We start from the raw sequence: 16,136 nt of genomic DNA on the forward strand, positions 1-16,136 counted from the left end.
TAGATACTGAAACTCATCTGTGAGAAAGCTGGGATACATACACACACACACACACACACACACACACACACACACACACACACACACACACACACACACACACACACCTATATACTCTATATACCTGCAAAGCAGATACAAGGTGTCCTTAGAGGGGAAGGTACTAATTGCTTGCAGTATCAGGAGGGACCTCCCTCAGAAAGTGATGCTTGACATATTGTGAAGAGCCTCAGGGATGCTCAGAGGCAGAGGTGAAGAGGGGAGTATTCCACACAAGGTGGGGGGGGGGATAGCCAGTGTCAAATCACAGAGCCAGGAAGGACAGTGATCTTTGCAGTCACATCCAACAGCATGTTCACATGTATACCCACAGAGAAACATAATTAGACCCAAAAGCATTCAGCTGACCATGGCCATTGTACAAAACCAGACCATCACTCAATTCATCTGGTTGCCAACTTTAGGGGATCTCAAGAGTGGATAGAAGTTTCATTGATAAACTTCTCTGGTCTTTCTCAGAAAATACAGGAAGGTAGCCCATCACTTTCATGGCATCTTTACAAATTTTCTGTAATTGGACTACCTGGTCATGTGGTAAGGACCAACGCCAGGCCTGGGCAACACGTTGGGCATTCCTAGAGTTTGTATCAAAGGCATGCCCTCCCATGCCCTTGCCCCGTGTGATGTTATGCACCCAGATTTGGAGCTGAGGCAGGAAGTGTAACCCTACAAATTCATACAATTTGGAGGTTTGGGTCAGTGGGTCCTGCACCAAGTCCTCATAACGTATTAGGAGGTAGCGGTCTCTTAGGGAGACTGGTAACAACTGTGCTGCATTGTAGATCTCCTGTTGGCTTTGGCAGATAGCTTTCATCAAGTAGTAAGGCTGGTCCACATCCTTCATTTTATTCCTTTGGCTCCCCATGACAATATGGTTGTCATACTTCAGGTTCCCTTTTGTGTTTTGCCGAGATCGGAACACAGCCCGGGGGTCTCGGACAAGGTGGATGATGTGTAGGTTGAGGGAGGGGTCAGTCAGAAGTGGCTGGAGGGTCTTCAGGTTGAAGAAGCGCACCTCCTTGAGTACCACATGACTGTAGGACTTACAGGCTTCTTCTATCATGTTGAAGGGCTGCTTGCCACATAGGATCTTACAGTCAGCTGAACGGATGATGGCCTTCCTGTTAAAGAGATGACATGCAGGTGGAGAACACAGTGCCCTGCTAGTGTCCCACATGAAGAGGCTGGACTGTTTCCTTGGGCCCTGGGCCATGTAGGCATCAAAGACAGTCATGTCACAGAGGAAAACTGAACGAATCAGGTCTCTCACAGCCATCTGCAACTGCCCAGCACTACCAGAGGAGAGAGTTGTCCACACGTGCCAGGCTGGCTCCATCAGGTAAAAGACGTCTGGATGCTGGCTGAAGAGCTGGCCCACAAAGGAAGATCCTGAGCGCCAAGAGGACAGGATCAACACATGCACAGGGCTTGACTTTTCTGGTTGACTAGGGCATTGATGAGGGATGTAAAACTGCTGCCAAAACAGGAAAGCTAGAGATGGCAGCACTAGGAGGACTGACAGTCTTGCTTTGTTAACCCAAAACATTGTGAAGGAAGCAAGTTGGTAGCCTGTTGGGGACAAAAAATAGACAGCATGAGACTGCTGGCCATCCATGTGCTGCCACATCTCCCTTCTAGCCAACCATCCCTAAACCACCTGCTACCAACTGCTACTTTGCCATGATTCACTTGGCCCAACAATGGTTAAACACAATTCCACCTCACTACCACTTCCCTTCCCCAGTCACCTCCTACCTCCTAGGAGATGTGAAGAAGTCCCAGGGCTCAGTCCCTTTGACCTCATCACTTAAACTCATACAGAGAAGTGAATCCTAACCCCATTTTCCACTCACAGTCTTAATCATAGCTATAAGTCAATACACTAGTGTTTTAAAAGTAGCTACTATGTGCCAGGCACTGTGCAAAATGCTAGAGATACAAAGAAATGAAGAAAACAAAAAATCTCAGCTCTCAAGGAGTACAGAGTCTCATGGGGCAGATGACATGCTACCCAATATGTACAAACAAGATAGCACAGGATCAACTGGGAATAGGGAGAGGATTCTGGGAAGATGGTGGAGTAGGTCAGAAAAGTTCCAGGCTCACCACATTTCCTCCATAAACAAGACAGAACAACATGTCAAAGTGAATGTAGAGTGCCAAAGATAAACAAAGTCAGGGTAAGACACATGTCCTCCTAAGACAGCTTGAGAGGCCCTCAGGAAAGACTCGACCTCCAGGGTGGAGGTTTGGTCTGAGTGAAGTACAAACAACTCCACTGAAGCTCAGCCACAGGAACTTTCACCTCACAGTGTGGAGACCGAATAGCTGAGTAGGGGAAGGATGTTCCACTGGCTCAGGATGCCAGGCATGAGCTGTGCAGACCAGACAGAGTCCCAGACTGTGTCTATGGATGAGAAGGAGCTAGCATACTCCCAGTCAGTATGGTGGTAGCATGGGTAGGGGTTATCCTGCTGGCTGTGGGCACCTACAAGAAAGTGGATTCCTTGGTTTCCATTTCAGGGCACAGAGAAGAGCTAAAGTTTGAAGGGGCCAGAGGGAGCAAAAGCATTTGTGAGACAGCATGGTTGGGGACCCCAGCCATCCCTCAGGAGTAGAGAGAACTGCCTGAGACAGAGTTCAGAAAATAACAGTAAGAAGAACCTGAGTTCTGGGGGACCATTACCTTCACCTCACGACTAGAACCTGATTACAATGAATAAGCAGAGGAGAAAGAACCCAAATGTAGACATCTACTATGGGGATAGAAAAGATCTGAGTTCATATTCAGAGTAAAATAGTGAAATAAAAAAAAAACAAAACCATTCCTACCCCAGAGAGAAGCATCAAACAGTCACAAGCCCAAAAAGACTCCCTGGAAGAACTTTAAAAGCACTTAAAAAGTCAAATAAGAGAGATTGAGGGAAAATTGGGAGCGGAGGGGAAGAGAACAACTCAAGAAAATCAAGACGATTGAGAAAAGGGAATCAACCAATTGGAAAAAGAGAGACCCTAAGGAAGAAAATAACTCCTTGAAAACCTAGAATGGGGCAAGGGGAAGCAAATGATGTTACAAGATACCACAAAATACCAAAACAAAATCAAAAGAATGAAAAAATAGAAGAGAATGTGAAACATCTCATGAGAAAAACTGATCTGGGATCTGATCTGGGGAACAGATCAAAGAGAGACAATATAAGAATTAATGAACTGTCTGTAAATTATGACTAAAAAAAGAACTTTCATACAATTTTATAAGAAATTATTTAGAAAACTTGCTCTGAAGTTCTCAAACAAGAAGGTAAAATAGAAATAGAAAAGAAATCCACTGCTCCCCACCTGAAAGTGAGCCCAGACTGAAAACTTAACAGGAATATGTATCATAGTTAAGTTTCAAAGCTTCCAGGTTAAGGAGAAAATATGACAAGCAACAAGAAAAAATTTAAATACTGAGAAGCTATAGTCAAGATTACAGAAAACCTAGCTGCTTCTACACTAACAATAATAAACATTATATTTTGAAGGGCAAGAGAACTGGCATCACAACCAAAAATAGCTTACTCAGCAAAGCTGAGTATAATCTTGACTGGAAAAAAAATGGACATTTAACAAACTCAAAGACTTTCAGGCATTTGTGACAAAAAGACCAGAACTCAAAGGAAAATTTGACATATAAAGTCCAAGATAAATATAAGGTAAACATTAAAGACCGGTGATAAGGGACTCTGTAAGGTGAAACAACATGTTTACTTCTTACATATAAAAATGTTATCCGTATTCTTAAGGTAGTCATCATTATCTGAGTGTTTGAAAGAAAGGTTGGGGCTGCGATGAGTATGATGAGGTGATTCTAAAAAATAAAACTGGGTAGGAAAAAGTAAAAAGGAGCAATTATCTCATACAGATGAGGCATGAAAGCAAGAAGTGATACAAAGACACAGGCTGGGGGAGGACGCTCTCATCAGACCTGGCTTAATGAGGGGAGGAAAAATATATATATATGTATATATATATATATATATATATATATATATATATATATATATATATATATACATATATATGTATGTATGTGAATAAAAATCTTCTAAATTTATCAAGAAAGAAGAGGGTGAGGGGAGAAGATAAGGGAGGGATTCTTTTAAAAGGTATGGATTAGAGAGGTAGTGTTAGAAGTAAACTAGACATGTGAGGAGGGATACGGTAAAAAGAGAGGCTGAGAAGGACAATAGTGAAGAAATAGAATATAGGGAAATGCATAACTAATAATGATAACTTTGAATGTGAATGGGATGGACTCACCCATAAAACAGAATGGACGGCAGAATCGATTAAAAATCAGAATTCCACAGTATGTTGTTTAGAAACAACACATCTAAAAATGAGAGATACACAAAGAGTTAAAATAAAGGGCAGGAGTAGAATTTCTTATGCTTCAGCTGATGTAGAAAAAGCAGGAGTAGCAGTCACATTCTCAGACAAAGTTAAGCTAAACCAGATTTAATTTAAAAAGATAAACAGGAAAAGTATGTTATGATAAAAAAAATACCATCAGCAATGAAATAATATTAATACTAAGCCTATATGCACCAAATACCATAGCATCTAAATTTTTTAAAGAAAAGTTAAATGAATTACAGGTGGAAACAGACAGCAGTACTATGATAGTGAGAGACTTCAGTTCTCTCCCTCTTAGAACCAGATAAATCTAACCAAAAAATAAATAAGGAAGAAGTCAAAGAAGTGAATAGATCTGCTACATATGATAGATATCTGGAGAGAACAAAATAGGAATAGAAAGAACACAACTTCACAAAGATTGACCATATATTAGGGCATAAACATTTTAGAGTGGAAAAATGGAATTATTAAATGTATCCTTTTCAGATCCCAATGCAACAAAAATTATATTTAATAAGAAACCCTAGAACACAGAATAAAAACTAATTGGAGACTAAACAACTTAATCCTAAAGAATGAGTCAGCTAAAGAACCAATCATAGAAACAATAACCCTAAATAACTGCATTAAAGACAATGATAATAATTTAAAAACATATCAAAACCTATGGGATGCAGCAAAAGCAGTAATTAGGGGAAATTTATATCTCTAAACGCTTACATCAATAAATTAGAAAAAGAAACCAGTGAGCTAAGTATGCAACTTAAAAAACTATAAAAAGAATATTAAAAATCCCCAGTTAAACAAATTGGAAATCCTAAAAATTAAAGATGAGATTAATAAAACTGAACATAAGAAAACCATTGAATTAATAAAACTAGAGGTTGATTTTTAATTTAAAAAAACCCATAAACCATTGGTTAATATGATCAAAAAAGAGAAAAGAAAACCAAATCACTAGCACTAAAAATGAAAAGGATTAACATAACTACTTACACAGAAGAAATCAAAGCAATTACTAGAAATTATTTTGCCCAATTGTATGCCAAGAAATTTAACAATTTAAGCATAATGTAAGAATATTTACAACAATATAAACTGCCTAGACTAGCAGAAGAGGAAATAGAATATCTAAATATACCTATTTTAAAAAAATAAATTGAACAGGCCATAAATGAGTCTCTTAAGAAAAAAGTCCCTGGACCAGATGGATTTACAAGTGACTTCTATGAAACCTTTAAAGCACGACTCATTCCAATATTAAATAATTTATTTGGAAAAATAGGCAAAAAAGGGATCCTACCAAGTTCCTTTTATGAAATAAACATATGCTGATACCTAAGCCAGGAAGAGTAAAAAACTGAAAAAGAAAACTATCGACCAATTTCATTAATGAATATGGAAGCAAAAATCCTAATAAAATTCTAAATAGGAGATTATGGCAATATGTTAAAGTGACCAAGTGGGTTTTATACCAAGAATGCAGGGTGGTTTAACAAAAGGAAAACTATTACTATAACTGCTTGTATCAGTAATAGTAACAAAATCATATAATGCAGAAAAAGCTTTTGAAAAAGTACAACACTCATTTCTATTAAAAAATACACTTGGAAGTATATGTATAAATGGATTTTTCCTTAAGTTGATAAAAAGCATTTATCTAAAACCATCAGCAAGCAATATTTGTGATTTGACGGGGACAAGCTAGAAGTAAGATCAGCAGTGAAACGAAGATGCCCCCTGTCACCAGTGTTATTCAGTAGTGTACTGGAAACCCTAGCAATACCAGTAAGACAAGAAAAAAAAAAAACAGAGAGGATCAGAATAGGTAATGAGTTACTAAAGCTATCTTTATGACGATATACTTGAAAAATTCTAGAGATTCAACTAAAAAGTTAGTGGAAACAGTTAATAATTTTAGCAAAGTAGCAGGATATATGAAGTCAAGGCACATAAATCATTAGCACTCCCATATGTATCACCAACAACATTCTGCAAGAAGAGATGGTAACAGATGCCCCATTTAAAATCACTTAGACAGTATAAAATATCTGGGAGTACACCTGCCAAAATAAACCCAGGCAGTATACGAGCAAAATTATTTTTTTTAAAAAAACTTTCTATCCAAATAAAATCAGATTTAAATAAATGGAGAAATATTAGTTTTTCATGAGTAAGTAGGACAAATATAACAAAATAACAGTTTTACCTAAATTAATCTATATATTCAATACCATCCCAAATAAACTACCAAAAATTATTTTACTGAATTTTAGAAATGACAATTCATTTGGAAAAACAAAAGGTCAAGAGTATCAAAGGAAATAGTGAAAAAAAAGTAAAGTAAGGAGGCTTAGCAAGACCAGATCTTAAACTTTGTTATGTTTTTATCAAACTATTGTAATTATCAAAACTATCTAGTATTGGCTAAGAAATAGAAAGGTATTTTGGTGGAACACAGTAGACATACAATTTACACCAGCAAATGAACTACAGTAACATTGTGTTTGACAAGTGTAAAGATTTTAGTTTTTGCAATAAAAATTCATTATTTGGTAAAAAAAAAAAAATTTTTTTTGACTTAGCTATAAAGGGAGATATTGCAAGAAAATTTGAAGAACGTGGAACATATTATTTATCAGGCTTATGAATTGGTGAAGTTTATCAAAAAACAAGAGAGAGAACACGGTAGGACATAAAGTGGACAGTTTTGATTCCATTAAATTAAAAAGTTTCTGTACAAATAAAACTAATACAGCCAAGATCAGAAGGAAAGCAGAAAATCACAGGGAAAATTTAGTTTCTCAGATAAAGGTCTCATATCTCCACTATATAAAGAACTTTGTCAAATCTATAAGAATATGAATGGCCAAAGGATATGAACAGGAAGTTTTTGAATGAAGAAATCAAAACAATTTATAGTCATGTAAAAAGATGCTCTAAGTGATTATTGATTAGAGAAATGCAAATTAAAACTTCCTTGAGATATGATTTTACATCCATCAGATCGGCTAAAATGACTGAAGGGGAAAGACAAATGATGGAGGGAACGTTGACAGATTAGAACACTAACTCATTGGAATCCAGCAATACCACTATGAGGTTTGTTTCCCAAGATGATTAGGGGAAAAGGAAAAGAGTCTGTGTCCTAAAATATTTATAGCAGCTCTCTGTGGTGGCAACACACTGAAAACTGAGGGGATGCCCGTTAATTGGGGAATGGCTAACCAAGTATATGCTATCTACATCCAGAGAAAGAACTAATGAATAGAAGTATGTATTGGATGGTTTTACATACATATACATAGTTGTGTCTAATGGTAGCCATCTATGGGGAGAGGGGAGGGAGAGAAAAAAAGAAATGTACATGATAACCTTATTATATATTTAAAAGAAAAAGCAAGCTGTGCATAATAGATTTGCACTTTCATGTGTAATCTTTTTTCTATTCTATTTTGTTATGGAACTGCTTGTTTTATTTCTTAAATTCAGAATAAAGATAAATAAATTTGAGACCATCTAAGAGGAAAGGCGCTAAGATTAAAAAGAATTCCCATAGATAATAGCTTCCCAGAGCTTTAGATACTATCTCTTCACTAGCTATCTCCTATGGAATAAAGGAACACATACAGCCAGGTCTCTTCTCTCTCAACATTCAGAACCCAGTCTAGTCGGTCAATAAACATTAATTGAGTACCTACTATGTGTCAAGTACTGTACTAAGTTCAGGGGCCCAGGAGAAAATCATTTAAAGCTTAGTTTTGTCTCAACTCTACAGTTTCCCCAAGTACTCAGCCTGCCACATATAGGAGAGCTATTTATTCTCCACGGGGGAAAAGTTGCTTAAAATACAAAAGACAAGCGAGCGCTGACAAAGACTTAAACGTAAAGCCCTGTCTTATAACTACTGTTATACTCTCCCAGAAATCTGATCCCTATAACATGAAACCATGGAAACACCTAGCCAGGCCTCTATTACATGAGATGTACCTCCTGTGTGAAGCTGGCACAGATTAAGGAGACCCAGGACCTCTGAAAGAAGCATCCTAAACGTCTATTTCAGGACTTCCACTCAGGCACCTAGGCTCAGGAGAAGAAACACAAAGCAGAATAGATGACTCGAGGTCTCGGGACCCAACTGTAACTCCACCAGAAGACCACCTGCTCTCTAAATCCCAGAGAGAGCTCCACCTTGCTCTCCCAAAGGGGAGAACACTAGCTCTAACCATTTCTTTTCCTTAAAAAATGAATAAAAACTAAATAATCTCAGTTGTGCAAGGGATAGAGCACCAGACCTAGAGTCAGGAAGACTTGAGTTCCAGTCCAGTCTCAGGTACTGCCCAGCTGTGTGACCTATATCTGCTTCTGTTTCCTTATTTATGAAACGGAAATAAATGCAACCATCTCCCAGGGTTGTTGTGAAGAGCAAATTAGATAATATTTGTAAAGTGCTTAGAACAGTGCCAGGCACATAGCACTATATAAATGCGTTCCTTCTCTCCCTCCTCCCCTCAACAAATAAATTGAATGTGGTACAAAAATGCAAAACCTATGAATTCAAACTATTTACATTTTAATTAAGAAAATAATAGTAATAATCCAAATTATGACACAAGAACATTAATGATCTATTTATGGTATCCTCTTCCAAATCTTTTTGTATAACTTATTTTTTGTTATTGTTCTAAAGTATTTGAATAAATATATATACTGTTCTTATTCTGACCTCACTATATAATCATGCCATACACTTTGCCATATCTTTTCATATTGTTTACATCTGTCCATTTTTCAATTATTTCCTATTTACCCTCCACGTTGCTTGCTTTGTATATATATTTTTTGCATGTTGTCTCCCATTAGACAGTGACCTCCTTGAGGTTAGACACTCTCTTTTACCCTCTTTTTGTATTCCCCATGCTTAGCATAGTTCCTGGAACATAGTAGGTGCTTAATAAGTTTTGTAATTTGAAGGGAGGGAAAGTGATGGCCAATGGAGGTCTAGTCATCTGAGCATGTGCAGGGGCTCTGCCTGACGCCCAGTCAGTTGGAGGCAGGGGATGGGTGGAGAGAACATTATTATCAATGGAGGAAAAGATAGTGAACATATACTAACCTATAGGTATCCTCTAAGCTAGGTCTTTGATATCTCTCAGATTCACCTGCACTAAAATATTCCTCCCTTTATTTGTCTAGTAAGCACCTACTATGTGTAAGGTGTATAATACCTTATACAATTTATAGAAATGTTTAATATGTTCAAGGTATTAGTCTAGACAAAGGGGATACAAAACTAAAAGATAGAAAGATTAAGAGTTTATCTTAGCCCACATCACCTTATTTATAGCACTTTTCAATATGTTCTTACAATATATTATTCATTTTTTAAGGAAAAGAAATGGTTAGATCTAGTGTTCTCCCCTTTGGGAGAGCAAGGTGGAGTTCTCTCTGGGATTTAAAGAGCAGATGGTCTTCTGGTGGAGTTACAGTTGGGTCCTGAGACCTCGAGTCACCTATTCTGCTTTGTGTTTCTTCTCCTGAGCCTAGGTGCCTGAGTGGAAGTCCTGAAATAGACTTTCAGGAGCTACTCTTAAGATTTCCCCAAAGGGTAGACCACAGTTTCCCTTGACATTCACTCCTGTGTGCTGCCTGGAATGCAAACACATACCTTGCTTCTTTCAGGGATGTGCAATTGCCTTCCTTGGACATTATTAGTATCACTCACCTATTACCTGAAATACAGCCTTTCCCGGAATGTAGTTTACGTATTATTCATCAATAATCGTGTACATAGCACTATTGTACTACTTTTGATACTTGTGGGGATGAGTTCCTCCTTCCCTGGCTATATCTTCCTCTCTCTGTAATGGGAGGCAGCCTGAGCTGGCCTGATCTAAGATCTGGCTTGCAGAGGGAGAGAAAAAAAGTATACGGTGAGTTACTGCAGACTAACAAGAGAAGCACATGAGGGGGGAATATGAGGCTAGGAAATGAAATGAGGAGAGGGTGTGTTTTCTTGCTCACAGTGAATGGTCTCTAAACTCTTTTTCCAGTTGTCAGCAGACATGCTAAGAAATAAGACTGCAGACTACACACATATGAGCAAAGCTTTTATTAGCATCAGATAATCCCTTGTCTACTCTGGTCCTCAGTTTCCTCACCTGTCAAATGAGGGACTTCAACAAGGTGCCCTCTAAGCCCCTTTCTTGTTCCAAAGCTATGATTCTCTGTGACCTGTCCAAGCTCTTCAGGCCCAGGAGAGTGTTCTGCTGATCTCCTGGGGCTGCCCCAGAATAGAAGCAGGGCTAAGATAGCTAGAATCCAGAACTTCAGCTGAGGGCAGTATCACCTAGCCAGCGCACACTCACGTTTTAGGAAGGATATCAGTAAGTTGAGGAACATACAGGGGAAGGTAACCAGGATGGTGAGAAACTTGAGTCTATGCCATATGATGATTGCTTGAAAGAATTTCAGATATTTAGAGAGGAGAAGACCCAGCGGGGATGGAGTGTTCATTTGGCACAATCAGACTCGCTGTGTTTGACTGAAGAGGACAGATTTAGAAGCAGTAGCTAGAAGCAATCAAAATTCATTGAATACCTACTATGTGCTGGGCATTGAAGACACAAAGACAAAAAAAGACCTCAAAGAGTTGGCATTCTGTTGGGGAAGACAACTCACACATATTAAATATAATATGTGAGTTGTGGGTGTGTAAAAGTAATACAGGAAGAAAGGAAAATAGTATATTGGGGAAGAGTATCAGAGGAGCCTTCATGTAGAAGGCATGGAAGCTCTGAAGGGAGCTTGTCTCATTTCCTCATCTATCCAGTGAGCTGGAGCAGGAAATAGCAAACCACTCCAGGATCTCTGCCAAGAAAACCCCAAATGGTCAAGAAGAATCAGACTGAATAACAACAGAAAGATATTCTAGAAGGCAGATAGAGTTATTGCAGGCATGAGTGACCAAGACTAGGGTTGTTTGGCTAGACCATCCAATGCATGAAGAGGAACAGTTAGCATGGAAAGACAGGCCAACTAAGGCTTTGAATTCCAAATAGAGGAGTTTGTAGTTTATCCTTAAGAGAACAGGGACCCACTGGAACACAGAGAGTTTGCTCAGACTTGTGCTTTAAGAATATCACCAGGGCAGCTATAGAGAAGATGGATTAGAGAAGGAAAAGACATTAGACCAATGGAGGAACTATAAGCAGGGAGATCAAGGAGACTCTTTTCCTTGGTCCAGGTGAGAGAGAACGAGGACCTAGCAGAGTGGTACTTCTATGAATGGAAAGGAGACCCTTGTGACAGACATCTTAAGAGGAAAACAATAAAACTCACTGGAGTGGAGCAGAGGAGGATTGTAAGGACTGTAAGGTTTCCAATCTAAGTACTGGAGGGATAGTGGTGTCCTCTGTAGAACTAGAGATGTTAGGAAAATAGGTAGGCTTTTGGGGAAAGATAATGAGTCCTGTTTTGGACATGTTGAATTTGATATACCTTTGGGACATCCATTGGGAAATACCTTTTTTCCCCTTGAAATTCTTTATATTCCAATTCTCCTGCTAAGGCAGCTAGGTGGTATGCAGTAGATAAGCGGTAGATAAGAGTGCTGCCCCTTGACTAAGGAAGATCTAAGTTCAATCTAGTCCTGGACAAGTCATTTAAGTTCTTTTCGCCTCAGTTTCCTCAACTGTAAAAGAGGGATAACCCTAGCACTTACCATGCAGGGTTCTTGTGAGGATCAAATGAGATAATATTTGAAAACTGCTTAGCACAGCGTATGTAGCATGGAGTGGGTATTATTGTTCTCTGGTTCCAGTCCTGTCCACCTCTTTGGGACCATATTTGGGGTTTTCTTGGCAGAGATCCTGGATGGGTTTGCCATTTCCTTCTCCAGTTCATTTTACAGAAGAGGAAACTGAGGCAAACAGAGTTAAGTGACTTGACCAGGACTACACAGCTAGTACATAACTGTCAGGTTTCAACTAGGGAAGATGAGTCTTCCTGACTCTAGGCACCGCATCACCTAGCTGTCCCCAGTAGGTGCTATAGAAATGCTTATTCCCAAATGACACTGGATTTAGAATCAGAAGAACTGGGTTTATATCCTAGCTCTGCCACTTATGACTTTGATCTTAATTGAATCTCTCTGCCTCAGTTTCCCAATATTTAAGATGATGAGTTTGGATCAGAAGAACTCCAAGATCCCTTCTAGCTTTAAATCTATGGTCCTGTGACATAGTACTTCAGAAGGGTATGACTTCAAGGTTACCAAGAAAGTTTTCCCCACCCTCATCATACTTTCCAACTACTGCTAAGAGTTCTTCTATTTAGAATGTGAGCCAGCAAACATTCTCTTTTAAAATGCAAATACTGCAGGATTCAACGCTCCACAACATCTGTTGCAAACAGCTCCGTTTAATGTGAATAAATTTAATTAAACTGCCTTCCTAAGAGCTAACAGAAATCTGCTATGTGGAGAGAGATGGGAAGTAAACTTGGAATATTGCCCAAAGAACACACTTGGGTGGAACATTACATTTCAGGCACCAGATACTGGGAAGGAAGAAAAGGGGAGCCCCAGGAGTTAGAAGACCAGAAAGAGAGGTAGAACGTCGTCAAAGAGAAGCTTATGTTCCTTTAAAATGTTGCCTAGCATTGATCCCTTGTTGTGTTTATCCTTCCTTGCTGAAGAAGACCACGCATGCCATCAGAGAAATGATGACATGGCTTGCACTTGACTTTGCTTTGAGTGAGGGAGGGCTGTGCAGGTCACCAGCCTCACTTCTCCAGAGCCATCTGAATCCAGTGACCAGATTTCATCAGGATGACTGGAGATGACCCAGGATGCACTGGGAGACCTTGGCCTAAAGGGGTCAAGTACCTATTCAGGTACTCACTTAGGGTAAGGTAATGCCCATTCAGTGAATAGGCCTGTTTAAGAAGTAGCTAGGGGATGGCCCCTTTAATGAAGCAAAGAAAAATTAGGACTTCTGGCTGGGAGGGAAACCGCTACAGTTGCTATTGATAATCACTCTTAAGTCCAGAGGGTCCTAAAGGGAGCCCTCAGACAGGGGCCTAGTGCTGTCCAATGTATGAGCTTCTGAGTTCAGTAGGTTTAAGATTTTGTGGAAGGAGAGGAGAGGAAAGGGGAGGGAAGGGGAGAAGGTAATAGACAGTTTGAAAACTTTTTAAAAGTTGTTTTAAAAAAAAAAATCTCTGCACTCCAAACTCTGGCCAAGTTTTTGAATGTGAAAAGAAAGATAAAGGAGGGAAAATCTTTTTCATCAGATAGGGGAGGGGCAGGCCAATCTGTATTTGACTATTTTCTGCCTCACCTAAAGGACAGGTTTTTCTGTAATGGGAATTAGCAAGTAAAAGAAAAATCTCAGGCAGGCAGCCTAGAGTGAAAAGCTGAGTTTTGAATTCAGGTTTGATGAGATCTCAAAGCTAAAATTTGTACTTTTGAAAATTTGTTCAAATTAAGTCAATATATCCGATACCAGACAATGTGTTTAGAATTTCAAAAAAAAATGATAATAAGGGTTTTTCAGTCTTTTAAGACACTTCACTCAGGGCTTTTCTATTTATTATAGCCTTAAATGTGATTCACTTTAGAATTTCTGTGATTTGTTTACACGTTAACATTATTTAGCATATTAACATTACAAAAGCTGTTTGTGAAGGGTGTGAGAGAAATACAACTCTTGATTTGTACATTTTTTTCATTGATTTGTTGTCTATTTTTACATTTTTTCTTTTTTTTCTTTTTAATTTTTAATGTTCTACAATTACTACCATAAAACTTAGGGTTTTTTTCCCCCCTACCTACTCCCCATCACCCCGCTCTCTCCCCAAGACGGCATACATATATGGGATCTACACATACATTCCTATTGAATACATTTTCACTATAGTCATGCTGCATAGACGAACTAAAATAAATGGGAGAAATCATATAACATTGATTTGTAAATTATTAAGCATTAACTCTCTCCAGATTCTAAAAGACTAGACAAGGAGGACAAAAAAGGAGGCAATCAATTATTTAATCATCGTCTTTGAAAACTATGGAGGCTCCTGCCAGTCAGCATAGGTTAGCAGTACCACCTAGTCTTAGAATATTGGCATATTTTAAGCTAACCTGAGGAGAACAGGTGTGATTTCAAACTCTTTGTAAAACTTTATATGCATTCCCTGGTATATACAGCCTGAAATTCCCAAGAGGATGGAATGGGAAGCTGGAATACTTAGGAAAGCTCTTTATCTGATATGCCTCAAAAAGGAGACAGGATTTCAACACTTTAAGGAAATAGAGGAAAAGGTTCTTCAGAGCTGGGAATGGTCACTAAATTTCTTCCAGGGAATGTGTGAAATTACGGATAATGTTTCCTTTTAAGTATCCGTAGTATTCGACTTACAAAAATGCGGCTCTCTTGATATGTAAATTGTTAGGCATTTAAGAATGGAGGTGGTTTGAATGGAGGTTGGGAAAGAGATGGAAGATTTGGAAGAAAAATTTGGGTGGGAGAGCAGTGAGCCCATGTGCCCTCAGGACCACGTGCTCTTAGCCACTCGCTTCCCCCATCTTCAAGAGATTTGGGGAAAGACTGCAAGATCAGAGGATAAAAAGCGAAAACTTATAGTCTGATTGGAAAACCAACAGACAAAGTTATAGAAAGTTTTATAAAATTTAAAAATGGGTACTGATTGTGGTAAAGATATTGATTACTGAGATTTATAATTATTAGTATTCAATTAATTATTAAGTTCCAGAGGTGCTTTGGTTCCAATTCTTTCGATCTTTTTTGTCCTGGCCAAAGGCTACAGTTAGAATATTAACTTAGCACATTTTAAGCTAACAATTTAAAACTTTTAAACTTTTTAAAGAAACAGAAGAAAGGTCATTCGAATTGAACTTTAAAAAGGGATGTGATAGAAATTTAATAATTTGAAATTTATATTTGGTTATAAATAAGCACTGATAATGCTGATGTTTGCTATATAATGGTAGGTTTTCCATTTGAAATATTGGCTATTATGAAAATGTAGACAGTGGTTTAGAGTGATAGTTTCCACATTTTGGTGATGAGATAAATGAAACGCATTCACCTAAAATGATAATGGGTTGCTTCAAGTTTTAAATATATAATAAGCTATACCGTTGAAAAAGCAATTTCTCTTATCTAATATTGTGATATTAGGAACTACATTGTTAAATTAATGATGAATGGTAAAGAAGCCATTATGAATTCTGTGCTTCTGTTTTGTAGAATTCCTACTAAGAAAAAAAGTGTGTGTGTGTGTGTGTGTGTGTGTGTGTGTGTGTGTAATAGATGGATGTGATTTTTAAGCCTGTTTCATCTAAGGATAGATTAAATATGTTAAAAAAGTTTATTTCTACTATTAAGAAGGAAGTTTTAGTTATGTTTGTGAAAGGAAATTGGGTAATTATGCAAAGATCTTGGTTTTACATCTTTTCTTGTAATTTTTGTCAATTAGGTTCAAGGAAATTGTAAATTGTTTTTAAGAGGGATATATTTTTTGTATGAAGAAATGTTTTGCAAAATCTTTTGTATGATTTTAGAAGGTCTACAAAATTGTAAGCTAATTTGTTAGAATAACTTGATACTGAAGTGAATTATGCTGATATAGACATTTTATGGGGGTCA

General features: G+C 38.1%; 1 protein-coding gene across 1 annotated transcript; it reads right to left on the reverse strand.

Moving 5' to 3' along the window:
• Positions 1 to 416: 416 nt before the first annotated feature.
• Positions 417 to 4,435, reverse strand: LOC140521470 (carbohydrate sulfotransferase 4-like). Its single transcript, XM_072636518.1, has 2 exons — positions 4,363 to 4,435; positions 417 to 1,629 (listed from the first exon to the last, which is right to left on the reverse strand). Exons 1-2 carry the CDS (start codon positions 4,364 to 4,366, stop codon positions 461 to 463), a joined length of 1,173 nt encoding a protein of 390 aa, XP_072492619.1. The 5' UTR covers positions 4,367 to 4,435; the 3' UTR covers positions 417 to 460.
• Positions 4,436 to 16,136: the final 11,701 nt, after the last annotated feature.

The sequence above is a fragment of the Notamacropus eugenii genome, chromosome 1, assembly GCF_028372415.1.
Source record: "Notamacropus eugenii isolate mMacEug1 chromosome 1, mMacEug1.pri_v2, whole genome shotgun sequence".
Classification (NCBI taxonomy): Eukaryota; Metazoa; Chordata; class Mammalia; order Diprotodontia; family Macropodidae; genus Notamacropus; species Notamacropus eugenii.